Genomic DNA, 17,415 nt, shown 5'->3' on the forward strand with positions numbered 1-17,415 from the left:
GAACCATTTACATTTTTGAGGTTGGTTCAGTCGTTTAATTTTGAATTAGTTCAGAGTGGCCAGTCTTGATCATTTGTCTAAGGAAAACAGGCAACATTTGGGTGAAACATTCCAAGAAGATAGGCCAAGGAACCAGGTTTTTACTAAAACAAGGAACAGCTCAGATTTGACACCCATTTTATCCAAACTCCTAGGGGGCAGGAGTATTACCATAAAAAGTATTTGTAATGACCCATCTCTAATTCCAAGATGTGCAGGATTCAACTATGTGTGAACTACATGCTATTTTGGAAAGAGTTAAACTGCCAGCCAACAATAGGTGTCAATGATTTTACTGAGAAATTCCCCACAATCTCAGTTCCTCCATCTGACACAAATGATACTAGATTTAAGTACTATCAGATGCTATTGCTTACACTTAATGCAGCTTGGGTTTTGAGAAGAAACTTAATTTGCTTCCTGAAGATAAGGGAAAAGTACTTTCATATTTGACAATTTGTTTATAACATTCAGATGTGTTTGTTTGGCCTCAGATCACAAGATTATACTCTATTTCAAGTTCCAAGAGTTAACAGCATTCTTTGAGAATGCCTGAGTTTTAAGTTCTAACAAATTTTATCTAATTTTTAAAAAGGCTTGTTTAATTGTTTATAGGTTTACAGTAACACTGTACTTATATGTTCCCAGACCTGAAAATAGCTTTGTGAAAGCTAGAAAGCTTGTCTCTCTCACCAACAGAAGCTGGTTCAATAAAAGATACTTCACCCACCTTGTTTCTCTAATATTTTATTCTGTAATTGTAGTGCAAAATTCAGTACAATGGCTCTAAAAATGACTATTTTTGAAAGTAGTTAGGTTGTGTTACTCTTTCCATTTTTCTGTTAGAAGAGCATTCTTCAAATGTAGCATTTCAAAGAATTTGTAGCTGGTTAAAGAAATAAAATTATAGTTGAAGCTACTTTAAAGCTGAGTACCTATTTACCGACAGATCCAACTGACATATTTGACTTGCCTTCTGAAAAAGAGCTAGTTGTCCACTGAGGTCCTTCTTAAATACTTCAAACTCTTACAAAAAAATGGATTCAAAGGCCTGTTATTTTATCAGGGCAGACATACAGAGGATGTGCTCAACTTGCTTTCTCTACCTGCATGGACTTTGAGGTGCCTTTATGCACTGAAAATGTAAACTTTATGCAATAATCTGTAAAGTTTTTAACAAAAAGAAAATTACCCTTAAGAAAACAATTATCAGAATATTCAGTGGTATTATGCATAGAGTGAAAGAATTAAAGATTCTAGAGGCAAAACAATGAAGTTTGATAGTTAACAAATAAGGACACAGATGTAACTACTGAAAAATTCAGAACCAGCTTTCAACCTTCTTGCTCCCAAATGTGTGGGCTGTTTAATCTGAGGGGGTTGATTTAAGCTGTTATACAAGCAGTTGGGTAGAATAGTGATGATAGCACTGGTGGATTACAAAATTAGGGAGACAGGTGGTGATAATTATTCAGAACGTCATCCATCGGGGAGGTGCTTTTGTTCATAAGCTAGCTTGTATTAGAGAGGGCTTTTGGCAACAATGGGGGAGGAAGGATAAGCAGTGAGAGGGCTTTGAATTTCAGGTGGAGAATGAGGAGAATGAGGCATATGAGGTTGAGACAGCCATGTAGTCATATCCTACATGAAAATTTTGGTCAGATATTGGAAAGTGCCTTTATAAAATATTCTTTGTGATTCATAGAGATTTGAGTGAATATAAGATTATAGGTTGAATTTTATGGAATCAGTAGTATTGTGCAATTTTAATGTTAAGATTGAGTTCCATTTTGCATTTATAGCTGAGAATCAGCCTTTTGGACATGTATAAAAAATACAAACTTCTCACTAGTTTCCACTCTCTTCAGACTTACACCGCCTAGTTTTTGATCACAGAATTAATTTTCTCAGTATTTATATGTAAATCAGCAATTAGTTAAAATTAATTTATTTCTTATTAATGGTTCCAAATTGTGGAAACATTAATGCTTCATGCAAAAATATCATTATTTTGTGCTTATATATTGACCAAATCTGTAAATGTGTTTGACCTACAAGTGCTCTATACAGTGATTGGTAGAACAGAGGAAGTATAACCTCAAATGGGCTAACAATGTCACTGCCCCTAGACTGAGGAGTTCCCCTTTGCAAATCCTATCAAATGTCCTACAGAACAGGTTTCCTGGAGGTTTTATGGGGTAGAAAACTTTTGTCCCATGCTCCCCTCTGCCTGTCTTTTATTCCGGCATATGTGTACATACAAATGGCACCCAGAATTTGGCCCTGAATATTGTGTAAGTAATTTACAGTTTTTACAAAACTTTTGTATTTTTTTTTAAATCCAACACACTTGAGTTCCTAATTTACATCTAACCATATTAAACGTGAAGTAAGCCAATATTCACAACTAAGCTTGCATAATGAGAAGAAAGTTTAGCGTACATATGTGTATACTAAAGCAGGATTTGGTCAGTTGTGTGTGTGAAGGAAGTTAGCACTGAAATGAAAAGTATTGCAGATGTGCTGATTAAGTGCAGTTATACTCTGAAAGGTGAACCTATACAAATGGCAGCTTGGGATTCCATTTTATTTGTCTGGGAGTGATTTCCATATCAAGTTTGATCAGTTTAGGAGAAATAGTTGTTTTATTTTGCTAGCTGCTAGCCCTACAAACTATGGACTTGATTCTGCACCTTTAACTCTAATGGGATCAAGCCCTAAGCCCTGTTTCTGAAAGTAGAGCAGTGTTTCTTTTGGTTCATATGTCATCACCAATAATAAAGATTTTACTATTGGATATCTGTTAAAAATTCTGTGATATGGGAGCCAGAAAAGAGTCAAGCTCACTTTCACATATCTGTGTAAACTATGCAGTGCTAAACAGGAGCAAAAGATAGTAAAAAGTAATATTGGGCACTAACATAAGCAGATATGACTTTGAATACACATGGGGAACAGATCTATCAAAGTCGAAGGTTCCATGTTTATAATCACTTTTCTTTCTCTAATTGCACTTCAACATGATTGTATTGTTACTTTGAGACCTATTATTTATCTTTGGGTTTTTCCAGTTTTTCCAGCTTGATTTGCCAGTAATGTGAATAAATGAACTGACTAAGTTAGATTTGTCAGTAATAATGTAGCATATTAGAAATCCGGGAAACTGCTGGCTTCCTCTGATGGATACAGCAAACCTCTGTTTTGAGACTTTTAATTGTTTATTTGAATTCTGAATGATTCACTGTCAGTGTTATGAGCAATGTAATTGCTGTTCTCAGTGTAAACATTTCTTAGCAGAAGCAGGTGATATCTGATCAGAGTCAATGTTATATATGTGTGAACAACTTTGTTGGTCCAAAATAACTCTTCTTTCACTGGAAAATCCCCACAAAATAAATACAACCAAATTTTGTCAATAATTTCCATATAATGACACATTTTTCTAACTATTTTTCTCCTTGTTTTATAGTCTTTGTTATACTGATCAGCTTCTTGATCAATTATCATTTTGAAAGGAGAAGACCAAATCCTGAAGTCTTTACTAAAATAGAACCCATGTTGTTGTTTATTTTATATTTAAGTGATGACAATGTACCCAGATCTTTAAAAGGTCCCTGCCCTCATGAAGTTTTCATTTTAGAGAGATGGGGAAAAAAAGAAAATTCAGTGGCAGACTCAGAGACAATCTGAGAGCTTTTTCCTTTGTTTATTTCTTTAATAATGTTAAAATGTGTTAGTATGAATCTCAACACATTTTGTATAAAACACAGAAAATAACTCTATCTTCTGGTCAATGGATGAAGTTCATGCCTGTGCATTGGGTCAGCACAAGGCCTATACCTTACTTAAATTCCACTTAAGCCCTCACTTGATTAAGTAGGGCTTAAGTGATATATACACCTTCTGGTAGCCCTCTGCACATGGGTAAATTTCACCCTAAAAATCTGTTTCAATGTACTGCTGCATCTGTGAGCCAGCCTGACATCCAGTCCCTGATTCAGCCACTCGCATAAGCATGTACTTAACTTTAAGTAGGTGAATAATGCCATTCTTCTTCAGCAAAGCACTTAAGCACATTTAACTTCAAGAATGTGAATGCTCCTAATGAAGCGAGATTTGATGAAGGTTACAGAAATCAAGACAAGATATAAGGACACAGACAAGCGTTTTTGCCATCTGGACAGAAGAGGTTGGAATAGATGCTTTATGATTTGGCCTGGAGGAGGTTCTTCTGTCTAAACCAAGCTTAGAATGGTTTCAGTGTATTAGAGGGATGAAAGTCACACTGAAGGGATCCAAGATGAAGTGGAATTTAATGCAATGGTTGTAAACTTTGTATTCAGTTAATCTGGAGGTAGAAGGAAGAAGGGGAAGGAGATGGTAATTGAAGAAAGAGGTAAATTTTAGAGGATGTGGGAGACAAGAACATGCTTGAATTTTAGAGGGGAAGAACTGACAGAGGGTGAGGGCCAAGGAAGTCAGTGGGTAGGAGGGGATGAAATGGAGTCTGCAGTGGAGAGGTTAAAATCTGAGAGAAAGTCAGAAGCTTCACTGTCAGTGATAGGAGGAAGGTGATAAAATAGCTGCTGGAGAAAGGAGAGACAGAGAAAATCAGAGAGTTAGAGTTATGACAGATCTTGTTGATCTTTACTTTGAAAAAATCACAGTGCAGAGAAGGAGGGCAAGGATTTAAAGAGAAGTTGTCAAAGGTTTCAAATAAATGATTAGGGCTCATGATGTTTGGCAATGAATATGGTAGTATTGAAACAGGATAGATGGGAATGAATGACTTAGGGAAGTAAGAACTATTTGGATGACAGAAGAAATCGACAAGAGCAGGATTCGGTCAGTTGTGTATATGAAGGGTTAGCACTGGAATGAAAAGTATTGCAGATGTGCTAAATGACATCTATTCCTTTGGTCTTATAGGCCAGCTGGGACTTGGAACAATTTAGTATCTTTGAAGGTGATGCTAGATATTGTAGAAAGAAGTTAAGAATATCATTGTCTTTGGTTGGTGAATTGTGTGCTGCTTACAATGTATTCAGTATGGCAGACCAGTTTGGAGAAACAGGTGGTGACCCAGCTGGTGAATTACTAGAAGAAGAGTCTTTTTGTTTAGTATCAGAAGCCAGCATGATTAGACGCTGCCTCTGCTGCTGGAACAGGTTAATGGGAGGAGGAAGTGAAATGTGTGCAGTGATTACTACAGCTGCTAGTGCTGTCTGAGCCCTTTCTGTCAACATTGTTTTTTGTGGCAAAATCAAGGCAACATGCTCCAACAAAAGCTATATGTAAGGCTAAGATTTTGTCATGGATAATTTTAGTAAAAGTCATGGAGAGGTCACGGGCAATAAAGAAAAATGAATGGAAGCCCGTGACCTGTCCCTGACTTTTACTGAAAATATGCATGACAAAATGACAAAATGGGAAGTCGCTAAGTAGGAGAGGTGGGGGGCTGGGAGCTTGGACCTCCAGGGTCCCCCACAGCTCAGCACTGCAGAGGCTAGTCAGGAGCTGCAGAGTCCCCCCCCACCCCGATGGCTCCCGGCACACCTAATGGTGAGGAATTGGGTACCACTGCCAGCCTGTGGTGGGCGGGGAGCTGTGGGGGGCCATCATGGCTGGGAGCAGCGGGGTCCCCCTGCCACTTGCAGTGGCGAGGAGCTGCAGAGTACCCCCACTGCTGACAGTGGCTCGGAGTTCAGGGGGCCCCGCCACCTCAGGTGGTAGAGATACCCCGCTGCTCCCGGCTGCCTTCTGGCTGAAATCATAGAGGTCTTTGGAAGTCATGGAATCCATGACTTCCACAACCTCTGTGAGAAAATCTTAGCATTAGCTATATGGTGTGTGTGGTGGTGGTGGTGGTGGTGGTGGGGGCTTAGCATCTGACACACATTAATTACACTGTGCAAAAATTCACATTATTATGCAAATATTGCCTTAATGTCTGTGAGCTGAATTAGGTATGGCAAATAGGATTCAAGAAACATCTCTAGACCTTTATGAGTTTAAAGTTATCTAGATCAACCTTCCCCAGGCTTGATTCTTCATGTTCTCTATGGTTGTGGTGAAAATGCGTTTTGAAATAAAACAGTGTTCTGTACCACTCAGCATGTCTACAGACCTGTTAGGAATGTTAAGAAAAAATGCAAAAGAAAATATTTCTACTTTGATGTGTTTTGAACTTGAGGAATCTACTATGAAACATGTTCACTTAGGTATGCTCCTACAATATTCATTTAATTGTCTCTTTTATGGTTGTGTTATTACAGTTTTTAATACTTCATGTTACATCATTGATGTAAAAAAATCAGATTTTGTTCAATTTCAACATAAAAAAGTCTTTCTAGCTTTATTCAACAAGTTTATGTACTGTAGATTTATGACTTCAAATATAATACCATGTACATACACAAGAAATTTCCTTAGCAGAAAATATATTTAGTTTTGCAAGTTTGCCTCGGCTATTACTATATCATAAGTGATAGGGTCACAACAATGTTACAGCAGTGTTGAGTAAAAGTTAAAGTGATCTTTTTCCTTCACCTTTTTCCCTTCTTCTGTAGATAAAATTAATATGTGTATGCAGGTTTATAAGTGAAATAAAATTGTTCTTTTCTGTATTAATAAAATGGCCATGCATTTTATTTGTGATCCTTTAAAAAAGACTTTAAAAATATATATATTGCAAAGTATTTTCAGTAAATAAATTGATAATCATGAATACTCTAATTTAGGTACTCATATGGCCCCATTCTCATAGCACTGCTTAGTCTTTAACATAGCTGTTTTCCCTACACCTTTCTAAGGTAGGCAGGTACTATTGCCCTGCTGCTGCTGAGACAGAACCAAAGCACGGAGAGGCAAAGTGATTTGCCCAAGGTCTGTAGGAAGTCTGTGGTGGAGTAGGGACTGAATTCAGGTCTCCCGAGTTACAAGCTATTGCCCAAAACCACTGGACGATCCTTCATCTACATCACAGACTTCTTTAAAAGAAATGTGTCTGAAATCAGGGAGACTAAACATGCCTTGAATTTCAAATATGAAATAGCTGCAACAAGCTGCTTGCACACAAGATATCAAGATCAAGAATCATTCAAAGAAATTATTCCAGAATTTTTAATAACAAGTGTATTTGAAAAAAAACTGTAGGCTGCAAGTGGACACTTTACAAACAGGAAGGAAAAAGTGTTGAGTAAATTATTCATTCTGAATTATTCGCCGAGCTTCACTATATATTTTGATTGAAGGAAATATTTATTGAGGAATAAGGATCCCAAGATACTTCAAATATGTGAAAAAACTCTTCTGGTATTAGCTGATGCCTTTTTGACAGAGATGAGTGCCAACCTTCAAATCTTCACTGTTTGGGTCAAATCACAGAAAACAACTGATAGCTAAGAATTTTATTCCTATATGTTATCTATCCATCACTGGTGTTTTAGGCATCTCACATAAAACACAGCATGACTTCTTTTATTTCTTTTGCATCTGTCTTTTGTGTTGCAGTTGTCTTTTCCAACCTGCTCTCTGATTTATCATTTGCTACATTTCTTAGTTGCTTTGTGGCTAATGATCTGACATGTATAGATTATTTACTCTGAAGTCTGCATATATTTTAATGTGTTTAATGTACATGCAAGTCACTCATGTATTGTAGTAAGAGAGGGATTAAAGTCAGTGGGCCAAATTCTGTGCTCAGTTACAAATCTAATTGATAGAGTTAACACTGATAAAGAGGTAGAAAGAAATCACAAATGGGTAGGGAAGGTGCTTGCTTGTTTTTTAATAGGACTATAAAAATTGGTATTAAGCATTTAAATGGACCTGCAATATTCCAACTTAAGTGTTCTCTATATCTTGGAAATCTAGGGGTGTCTATTTCATCATTCAATAATAAAAATATTCCTAGTTGCATAACTCTTTTCAGTGGAGAGAGAAAAACCACTTAGGAATTAAAATGTGTAAAGCATAGCAGAGTAAAAAGGGATACTGTGAATGCTATCCTTCTCCCCTAGCAGGGTTATTTATTGCATCCTCTATGGAATTTGCACCACACTAGAATTTAGATGAGTTCATATACAGTATACAATGCACAGTGACTTGGAGCTAAGCGGATATGAAGGACATGACATTTTGAACACTTGTGGTGACAATTTTTTAATAACTAAAGGATATGCATGTCCATGTCAACAGCCAGTGCTTTAAGACTTTAAACTTTGTTTGTAAATATCTTCAAAATGTACCTTTTGATAATGAAGTTCATCTGTAGAAATTTAATTACAAACACTTGCTACTTTAAATATGATTAAATAAATTGTGGAATGAGCCTCATTGCAGGTGTTTTTGTTGTTTCCAGTTTTTTGTCCAGACCAAATATAAGAAGTCCAAACCACAGTGCACAAGCTTGTGCACCAAGCATCTTGTTTAAATCAATTTTCCTTCCAGCTGGTTCAGCTATTAATACATCAGAGGTTTGTGCATAATTTAGTGGCTTCTTGTGGTATATTTTATGCTTGTTTATAGTAGTTTAAAACCAGCTTTGATTTAGAAATTAGTGGCTCAATTCAACTCATCTTGTAATAAATGGAAAAATTCCAGAGGGAACTGGATTGAGCCTCAAGTTGTGGAAGAGATTTATCTATGTTAGAGTCTAACTGTTTTTAGTAATCGGAGCAATGAAAGAAAAATATTTTTTTTTGGCTTTTATTAATATTATGCTATGTATTTTAACAGTTTTTTCATTTTATCTGTTTGACATAGTTTCACACAGGTTTAAATTAACAAAGCTACTAGCTACTAATTAAAAGGAGTATTTGGGTGAAGTTTTGAATAGCGTTCTCATGAAATATTATTTCCATATCCCAAACATAAGAAAATTAGACAAACTAATTAAAATGTATAATACTTTTGCACAAGCTATCTTATTCCCTCTGAACTAACCTATATTAAAGCAGTGTACCATTTCCTCATTTGTATTGTCGTCTTGTTTCATGCAGGCATTCCTTCAGAGAATGATGCAGTTCGCTGCCTCCAAAGTGGATAAAAATATCACAGAGGAAACAGTTAAGGTTAGTTTTTACTTGCACACATTTTTCTTCTCTGTGTTCTCTTTTTATATTTATTTATGTTTTATTCTTTTACAGATGCTGTTTTCAAATATTGAAGATATTCTTGCAGTTCACAAGGATTTCCTGACCCTAGTGGAGGGGTGTTTGCATCCTGAACCTAATGCACACCATGAAGTGGGAATCTGCTTTCTTCACTTTGTATGCTATTCTTTAATACAACTTCATAGTTAACTTTTCTCATTCCTGATTGTCTTCATTAATTAATGCGATGGGGATATGTGTGTATATTCAGTCATGAGGACAAAATGACTTGATTGCATAATTTAGGTTCCTTTAAGGTCATTTGGAGTTTACATTCATTGCCCATTCTTTTCACTGTAGAATAAACAAGCTTTGTTGTTTTCAGCACATTCGCTTTCAGCATCCTCCGGAGCTTTGAACTGTTAGGAATTTTCAGACTACTTATTCTGAATTGATTTTATTTTTCATTCAAACACAGAAGATGTTTATTTAAAATAGTAAAATTTTACCCAGTGATTATATAACTAACCTTTTTTTTCCAACCAAGCAAGTGTGCAAGCTCATAGATACTAGGATTTCCACCTGAAATTTTCTTAAGGACCTTGAAGTTAATGGGACATAAGAACATGCTTATCTTTAAGCATGTGTTTCAGTGCTTTGCTGAATAAAGGCCTCAATGAACACTTTTGAAAATTTGGCTGTAGGACTTTTATTTATGTTCACAGGCAAAAATAAGAAGCCTGTACAATGAAATGCCATGTTGAGATGTGACACACCTAAAACTCAGTCCGGAAGCAGAATAAAAAAGAGAGAGAGAGAGAGAGAGAGAGAGTTTAGTTTGCAAGAAACAATGCATTTAAAAGCATTTTTAATATTAAAATTCTCAGGTACATATTAATATACTTGCTTGCTATTTATTATTATTGTTTTACCTGCCTTGAAATAGAAAATGCAGAGCAGTGCCTCAGTAAATCACAGCAGATATGTTTCTAGATCTTCTGCAGCAACTATTCTCAAGGAGCATTGTTTTCCTGTCTGAGTCCAAGAGCATCAATGTTACAGAGCTTTACTAAATCAGTCAGGACTGAGCCTAACTCTTTACACACTGTCACAGACCTAAACAAAAAAAAAAATCTAATTGGTATCTCTGCTTGGTTCAACCTTTGTTTGCTAAAGTCAACATTTGCACATTGTGGGACAAAAGATTAAAGGTCAGTAGAATGGAAGGACTCACAAAAATGCTATCAACACACTTTTATTTCTTCAAAAATGTGGATTGTATCTGCAAATGCTTGCATGTGCCAGATAGGTAATGATGTCTGCAAATGGGTAGGTGTGTGCGCACTTTGTTGTCCTGTTTGATTTATTGTAATCCAGCCACTGGAAGCTCTCAGCAGATTCTCTAGTGATGTTCACAGACTATTTGTCTTTACAATTCTAATTAAAAGTAGAATTTTAAAGTTCTAGAAGTGTTGGATTTCAAACAATAATTAGATATGAAAATAGGATTACATTAGATTTCTATCTTCTAAAAGTGTTCTTATATTAGTCTTTTGGCCTTAATAAAAACCTAATATACAAAGTAATTCTTTGTCTCTACAGAAGGACAGATTTTGTATCTATGATGAATACTGTAGTAACCATGAGAAGGCACAGAAACTTCTGCTTGAACTTAACAAAATAAGAACAGTACGGACTTTTCTTTTGGTAAGTAAACTTTGACTTGGTGTTCTACTTTAATATCTTTTCACTGAATCAGTGAGTTGACAGCAGTGCCTTATTAGGTCATGTGAGAAATGATTTTAGACATCCTACGATGGTCATTCGAGGTGGTTATTGTTCAGATGCATTTTAGGTGTGCAGGGGTGGCTCCAGGCACCAGCATGCCAAGTGCGTGCCTGGGGTGGCAAGCCACGGGGGGTGCTCTGCCAGTCGCCGCAAGGGCGGCAGGCAGGTTGCCTTCGGAGCATGCCTGCAGAGGGTCCGCTGGTCCCACGGCTTCGGCGGACCTCCCACAGGCTGCCGCCGAATTCATGGGACCGGGGACCTCCCACAGGCAAGCCACCACAGGCAGCCTGCCTGCCGTGCTTGGGGCGGCAAAATGCCTAGAGCCGCCCCTGTAGGTGTGATGTTTTCAGAGGTAGGGGCTCCCTACATCACACACTCAGTGCTACCTCCTGACCAGTTTGCAGACTAGCACTGGACAGTGTGCCCTAAACAGTAACTCCTCACTTAACGTCCTCCCAGTTAATGTTGTTCTGTTGTTACGTCACTGATCTATTAGAGAACATGCTCGTTCAAAGTTGCACAATGCTCCCTTATAATGTTGTTTGGTAGCTGCCTGCTTTGTTCACTGCTTGCAGGAAGAGCAGTGTGCATCTTAAAGGGGCAGAGCTCATCTCTGACTCTCTCACACACACACGCATGCATGGTGTGTGTCTGTCTCACATGCTCCCCCCGGTGCGCTCCAGTGGGATAGCATGGGTTCATCATTGCGTTCAATTTCCGCAGGGAATGTTTGTAGCCACTGCCTTGTGTCTATTGTGTCTCCTCCCTCCATACGTGCTGCCTTGTAGAGTGTAAGGCTACATTAACAACTATGTGTTAACCCTTGAGGGCTCAATCAAGTGCTAGTTCATCATTTAGCAGCAAGGCATTCCCTGGGAAATATCCCACCCTCTTCCACCCTCTGACTCCTCCACTTCAACCAAGTTTCACAATCATCATTGCTGTGTACAGTATTAAATTGTTTGTTTAAAACTTGTGTGTGTGTGTGTGTGTGTGTGTATATATATACTCTTTCGGCTGGCAAAAAAAAATTCCCTGGACCCTAACCCGCCAATTTACATTAATTCTTATGGGGAAATTGGATTACTGTAACATCGTTTCGCTTAAAGTAGCATTTTTTAGAAACATAACTACAATGTTAAGCAAGGAGTTACTGTACTCCCTGTTTTGGAGGCAAAGCATAATGATGCCAGCCATGTATGGCGGAAGGACTGGAGAGAAAATGGGATAAGTGGTGTGGGGAGGGGTATGGAAGGAAATCAGAGAACTGACCTGGAAGGAAATTTAAAGACTTACCTGGGTTAGAGCCAGGTTTGGTAAAGAAAAATCCATACTTTAATACTGTGGGAGCTGCAGTGCCAAAGGAAAAAAATGTTCTGCTATGGATTATATATTAGCAGCAACATACTGAATTGGCTTAAACTGAGTTAAATGAAACAGCTGCACAATAAAAGTCTTTAATTTTTACAACACAATTAAGCAGATATTTTAAAATGTTAAGTATGAAAGTCCTCATGAATCTTCCATAACAAGATCAGTTTCCTTAGAAACATGGAGTTTCTCAGTGGTTGCCATTATTAATTAAAAAGGGAATTTAGTATGAACTGTTTCCTGGATTTCCCCAACTCACACTATATGACTTCCTAACAGGGTTTTTTTGTTTTGGTTTGTTTCTTGATGTAGATAATGCTATATTAGAACTTTAAATTTCTGGCAAAGGAACGTGAGATTTGAGCTCAGATTTGGGAAATATAACAAACATTTCAACTGAAAACAGTTTAAGTTAAAGAAACTATGAACAAAACATTAGAGTAGTGATAAAATAAGTATAACATCTGAACTGTTGTAATTTTAATTTTTTAACATGGCACATCTTTTCAAAGCTGTTGCTCCACACTACCTGAGAAGAGTACAGCCATAATGTTTTTGATTGGGTAATGCAACATGCTGTTTGCTCTATCATTTGAACCTATTGGCTCTGATTCTCTTGTTTCTACAGTCCCTTAACATGAACTTAATGGGCTAAGTGGGAATTTTCCTGTCATAGGGAGAAATCACAGAGTGACTTAGAGTTCTATGCCACTTCTCTTGTCACTAAGCATGTCTTTACACTCCAGTGATTTTTGGCAGCTGGAACACCCTCTCACTGTGGACATCCAGCTGCCCCAATTTAAATCAAGGTCTGAAATGTCATTCCCCAAACTGCTCCCAAATTGAGGGGTTGCTAACATGACATAAAGCCACGTTAGTTCTCCCCCACACCACATGCACAGCTGGATCCTGCACTGAGAGTAACATGAATTGTGGACGCTGTATGTGGTGGTGAGGAACAAAATATGCCTGAGAGTGAATCACGAAGAGCTTATTTTGTGAGACAGGATGTGGCTATTTTAGAGATGAGTCCAAACTGAAATCCTGGATCTCTGATCTCCACAGACAGATCTGGATTTGGATCCAAATGACTGTTCCTATAATGATACTGAATCCAAACACTATATTGGAACATGGTGAAATTTGAGAAGATTGCAGCACCTTTTCTAAAAATGTAATAATAATCACTGTCCCTCAGTAGTCAAAGAACCTCCTCTACTCAATATGCTATAGAACAGGAGTAGGCAACCTATGGCACATGTGCCGAAGGCGGCACACAAACTGATTTTCAGTTGCACTCACACTGCCCGGGTCCTGGCCACCTGTCTGGGGGGCTCTGCAGTTTAATTTAATTGTAAATGAAGCTTCTTAAACATTTTTAAAACCTTATTTACTTTACATACAACAATAGTTTAGTTATATATTATAGACTTCTAGAAAGAGACTGTCTAAAAATGTTAAAATGTATTACTGGCACGCGAATCCTTAAATTAGAGTGAATAAATGAAGACTTGGCACACCACTTCTGAAAGGTTGCCGACCCCTGCCTTAAAACTTCCCAAGTGTCTGTCAAAAAGATATGCTTTATGCCATGCCCTGAAGGCCATGTTAGTTGGGCTATTTCAGACTGGGGAGACAATTTTTTTTTTCTTTTGGTTCAGCTACTGGACTGAAAAATAATGTATTCAGATAATTCTAGTCAAAACCAATACCTTTAACTCCATCTGAAAGCCAATAGACAGCTAAAGAAGATCATGGTGCACCAGTGTAACATACTCAGAGAGAGATATTTCACCTAGCAAATGGGTTATCACAATCTACACTTGATTCAGCTTCCAGATGGATTTCAGTTTTACCTTTGTGTAGAGTGCATTGCAGCAGGCCAGTCCAGCTGCAGCGAATGAATAGGGAACTGGGCTTATTTAGTCTGCAGAATAGAAGAGTGATGTGGGATTTGATAGCAACCTTCAACTACCTGAAAGGAGGTTCCAAAGAGGATGGAGCTAGGCTCTTCTCAGCGGTGGCAGATGACAGAGCAAGGAGCAATGGCCTCAAGTTGCAGTGGGGGAGGTCTAGGGTGGATATTAGGAAAAAACTATTTCACTGGGAGGGTGGTGAAGCATTGGAATGGGTTACCTAGGGAGGTGGTTGACTCTTATCCTTAGAGGTTTTTAAGGTCTGGCTTGATGAAGCCCTGGCTGGGCCGATTTAGTTGGGGTTGGTCCTGCTTTGATCAGGGGGGTTGGACTAGATGACCTCCTGAGGTCTCTTCCAACCCTAATCTTGTATGATTCTATGAATACATCTTGGTATTCAACATCCAAAAGATGTAGTTGCAGTCTCCTAAACAGATACAGATAGATGGAGAACAAAAGTCTTTGTTATTACTGTTATTAGATCATCTAAAAATAATTGGAAGGCTAACCAGGCTCCCTACATGCCCCCACAGAGTAGCTAACGATGGGGACCCACACATTGTTTTAATTTAAATAAATCAGATTTTATTGTTTGGTTTACTCTTTGAATTGTAGGGAGCCCTTTCCAATATGCCTTCTGTGTTTGATGGGTAAAGAGAGACCCTACTTACCTGCCTTTTAAAAGTTGAGCAGTTGTAGGGGTGTTATCAGTCTGTATTACACTACTTTTGATTGTATTGGTATGATGTTCTCAATACATAGAGCTTGATTTCATACAACTTTAAAGTGTATCATATCACTATTTCCTCTATTGTCCCCATTCCTACTACTGCATATATACATTCATTACTATTAGTATTAGGTCCATTTTTTTTAATAATTCCAACAATTAAATATTTGCCCTAAAGCCACTTGCATATTTTGTTTCTCTGAATGTCTTTAATCCTATCTCTACCTCTCGCTGAATTGTGTTTGTGAATGCTTCCACCAAACGTTCCATATTTTTCTCTGCTTCCAATACTGTGCTCCTGGTTGTTACCTACATTTTCTGTAGATCATGGCTGGAAAAATTTATTTAGTTTGCATAATATCAACAATCCAATAATTATTTCTTTTATTTTATATATGTAAAACAGCATATACCTAAAATGGTTAAATGAGCTTTAGTACTGATTTGTTTCTTTAACATATCCTTTGAAAATAGCACTCAACAATGGCAGTTGGGTAATTGTTTTTGTGTGTGTCAAAGTAAAATGTTAAATGTTTGGTTTAGTGTCTTTAATTATTATAATAAAGAGTAGACGAGTAGATTATGTATCTGTTCATGATAGTTTTGCAAGTTTACTTTAATATTATCTTTGTATATGGTAATTTACAATTCTAGGCAAGTGTTTGTGTCAATGATTTTGGAAGAGCTTTTTTTTATGGCAATTGCCTATATTTTAGAACAGTGATTTCTCATAGGAAACTGCAGGAAAGAGTTTAATGTAATGTGTTTCTTTCTTGAACTCTTGTAGAACTGTATGTTGCTTGGAGGACGTAAGAACACAGATGTTCCATTGGAAGTATATCTAGTAACACCAATTCAGAGAATATGCAAGTATCCCCTCCTTTTGAAGGTACTTATATGTTTCCTACCTCGGCCTTTATTGTCTGCACATAAAACTTGATGCTATGCATATTTAAGCATGACAGTAACAACAACCTCTCCCCAAGATGAATGATCCCCCAAATAAATATTGGCTTCAGGCTTGCACTCATTAAAGCCAATGGCAAGTCTTCTAGGGACTTCAGTGCAAAAAAGATTAACAGGCTTTGTTCGCTGTAAAGGATGGGCACCTCTCTAGTTTCAGCACCTCCTTTGTAGGGTGATGGCCACCTTCATCATTGTTGAGAGGAAGCCATTAATTTAAACTTCAGTGAATTTAATGAGTTTGATTTCAGTTTCATTTAAGTACATGCTTAAATGCTATGATAGGGAGGGATACAATTATTTGTTTGCTTAAAGATAAGCATGCAATTAAGTGGTTTCCTGAATCAATGCCATTATTAGTAAACTGTAAACTAAAACAAATGTCAAAAATGCTTTTAAATAGGTACTGTAAAAGGCAGACAAAGTATTTTCAGATAACAATGAAATGACACCTGTCTAGTTCTCTCTCTTTCTCTCTCTCTCTCTCTCTGTGTGAATAGTGAATGCATAACAAATTTGTGTTGGATATTGTATATTTTTTGTTAAAAAGGAGGAAATGACTTGCATTTTTGAAGAGTAAGTGGCATTTGTTAATTGCATTTTGACTATTGGATAAGTATTTTTTATAATAAACCTTTAGCTTCTAAAACATTGTCCCCTCTTAAAGAGGCACATCTCACTGCACTGACATATATCAGAGGGGTAGCCGTGTTAGTTTGGATCTGTAAAAGCAGCAAAGAGTCCTGCGGCGCCTTATAGACTAACAGACATATTGGAGCATGAGCTTTCGTAGGTGAACACCCACTTCGTCGGATGCATGGGTCACATGCATCCAACGAAGTGGGTATTCACCCACAAAAGCTCATGCTCCAATACGTCTGTTAGTCTATAAGGTGCCACAGGACTTTTTGCTGCTTTCACTAACATAGAAGACTGAAGGGACACAGCTTAACATTTAGTCATTTTTTTTAAAGTGAGATAAATAATATTATTACTATACTGAACCCTGAGTCACCCAGCCTATTTCTGTGGTTTTACAACCACATTGTCCTACTTTGAAATTGTTTTTATTTTCTTTCTTGCTATGTGAGAAATTCACACAAAGAACAAAGGAAACTGACTAACAGATTCTACAAGAGATACTTTGAGACTAATTATACACAAAGTATTGTTAAATACACCAAGCGAACTAACTGCAAAAAATTAGCAAAAAACAATTGACATTCTTTCAGTTCACAGTAACCTTAGGTACTAATTTTGAGAATAAAATAAGCACTTTAAGACATATGTATGATTTTTGTCATTAAAAGCTGACTGTCCTATAAAAGAGGTTAAAGGTCAACATCAACACCAACCTTTCTGGGGGAGGGAGGAGACAGGGAGAGAGAGCTGAAATGGAAACTGTTATTGAAATATCAGGAGCTTTATTGCCTTACCAGGACACACTGTTGCAGGATGTAATAGGGTTCCACCTAATAAAAGAGGAGTTTGATATCTACTGTTTAGTTTTCGC

The 17,415-nt window shown here is 37.4% G+C and overlaps 1 protein-coding gene across 4 annotated transcripts in view; it reads left to right on the forward strand.

Annotated features, from left to right (window-relative positions):
* The window catches only part of PREX2 (phosphatidylinositol-3,4,5-trisphosphate dependent Rac exchange factor 2), a 307,132-nt gene that overhangs the window by 88,483 nt on the left and 201,234 nt on the right, over positions 1-17,415 (forward strand). For 3 of the 4 annotated variants that reach the window (XM_050940505.1, XM_050940507.1, XM_050940509.1), the window contains exons 2-5: positions 9,042-9,113; positions 9,189-9,311; positions 10,737-10,841; positions 15,727-15,828. In XM_050940505.1, the coding sequence (XP_050796462.1) occupies positions 9,042-9,113; positions 9,189-9,311; positions 10,737-10,841; positions 15,727-15,828 (402 nt within the window). The remainder of the gene's footprint in view (positions 1-9,041; positions 9,114-9,188; positions 9,312-10,736; positions 10,842-15,726; positions 15,829-17,415) is intronic. The other variant, XM_050940506.1, reaches the window with a different exon arrangement.

Source organism: Gopherus flavomarginatus, chromosome 2 (assembly GCF_025201925.1).
Source record: "Gopherus flavomarginatus isolate rGopFla2 chromosome 2, rGopFla2.mat.asm, whole genome shotgun sequence".
Taxonomy (NCBI): Eukaryota; Metazoa; Chordata; order Testudines; family Testudinidae; genus Gopherus; species Gopherus flavomarginatus.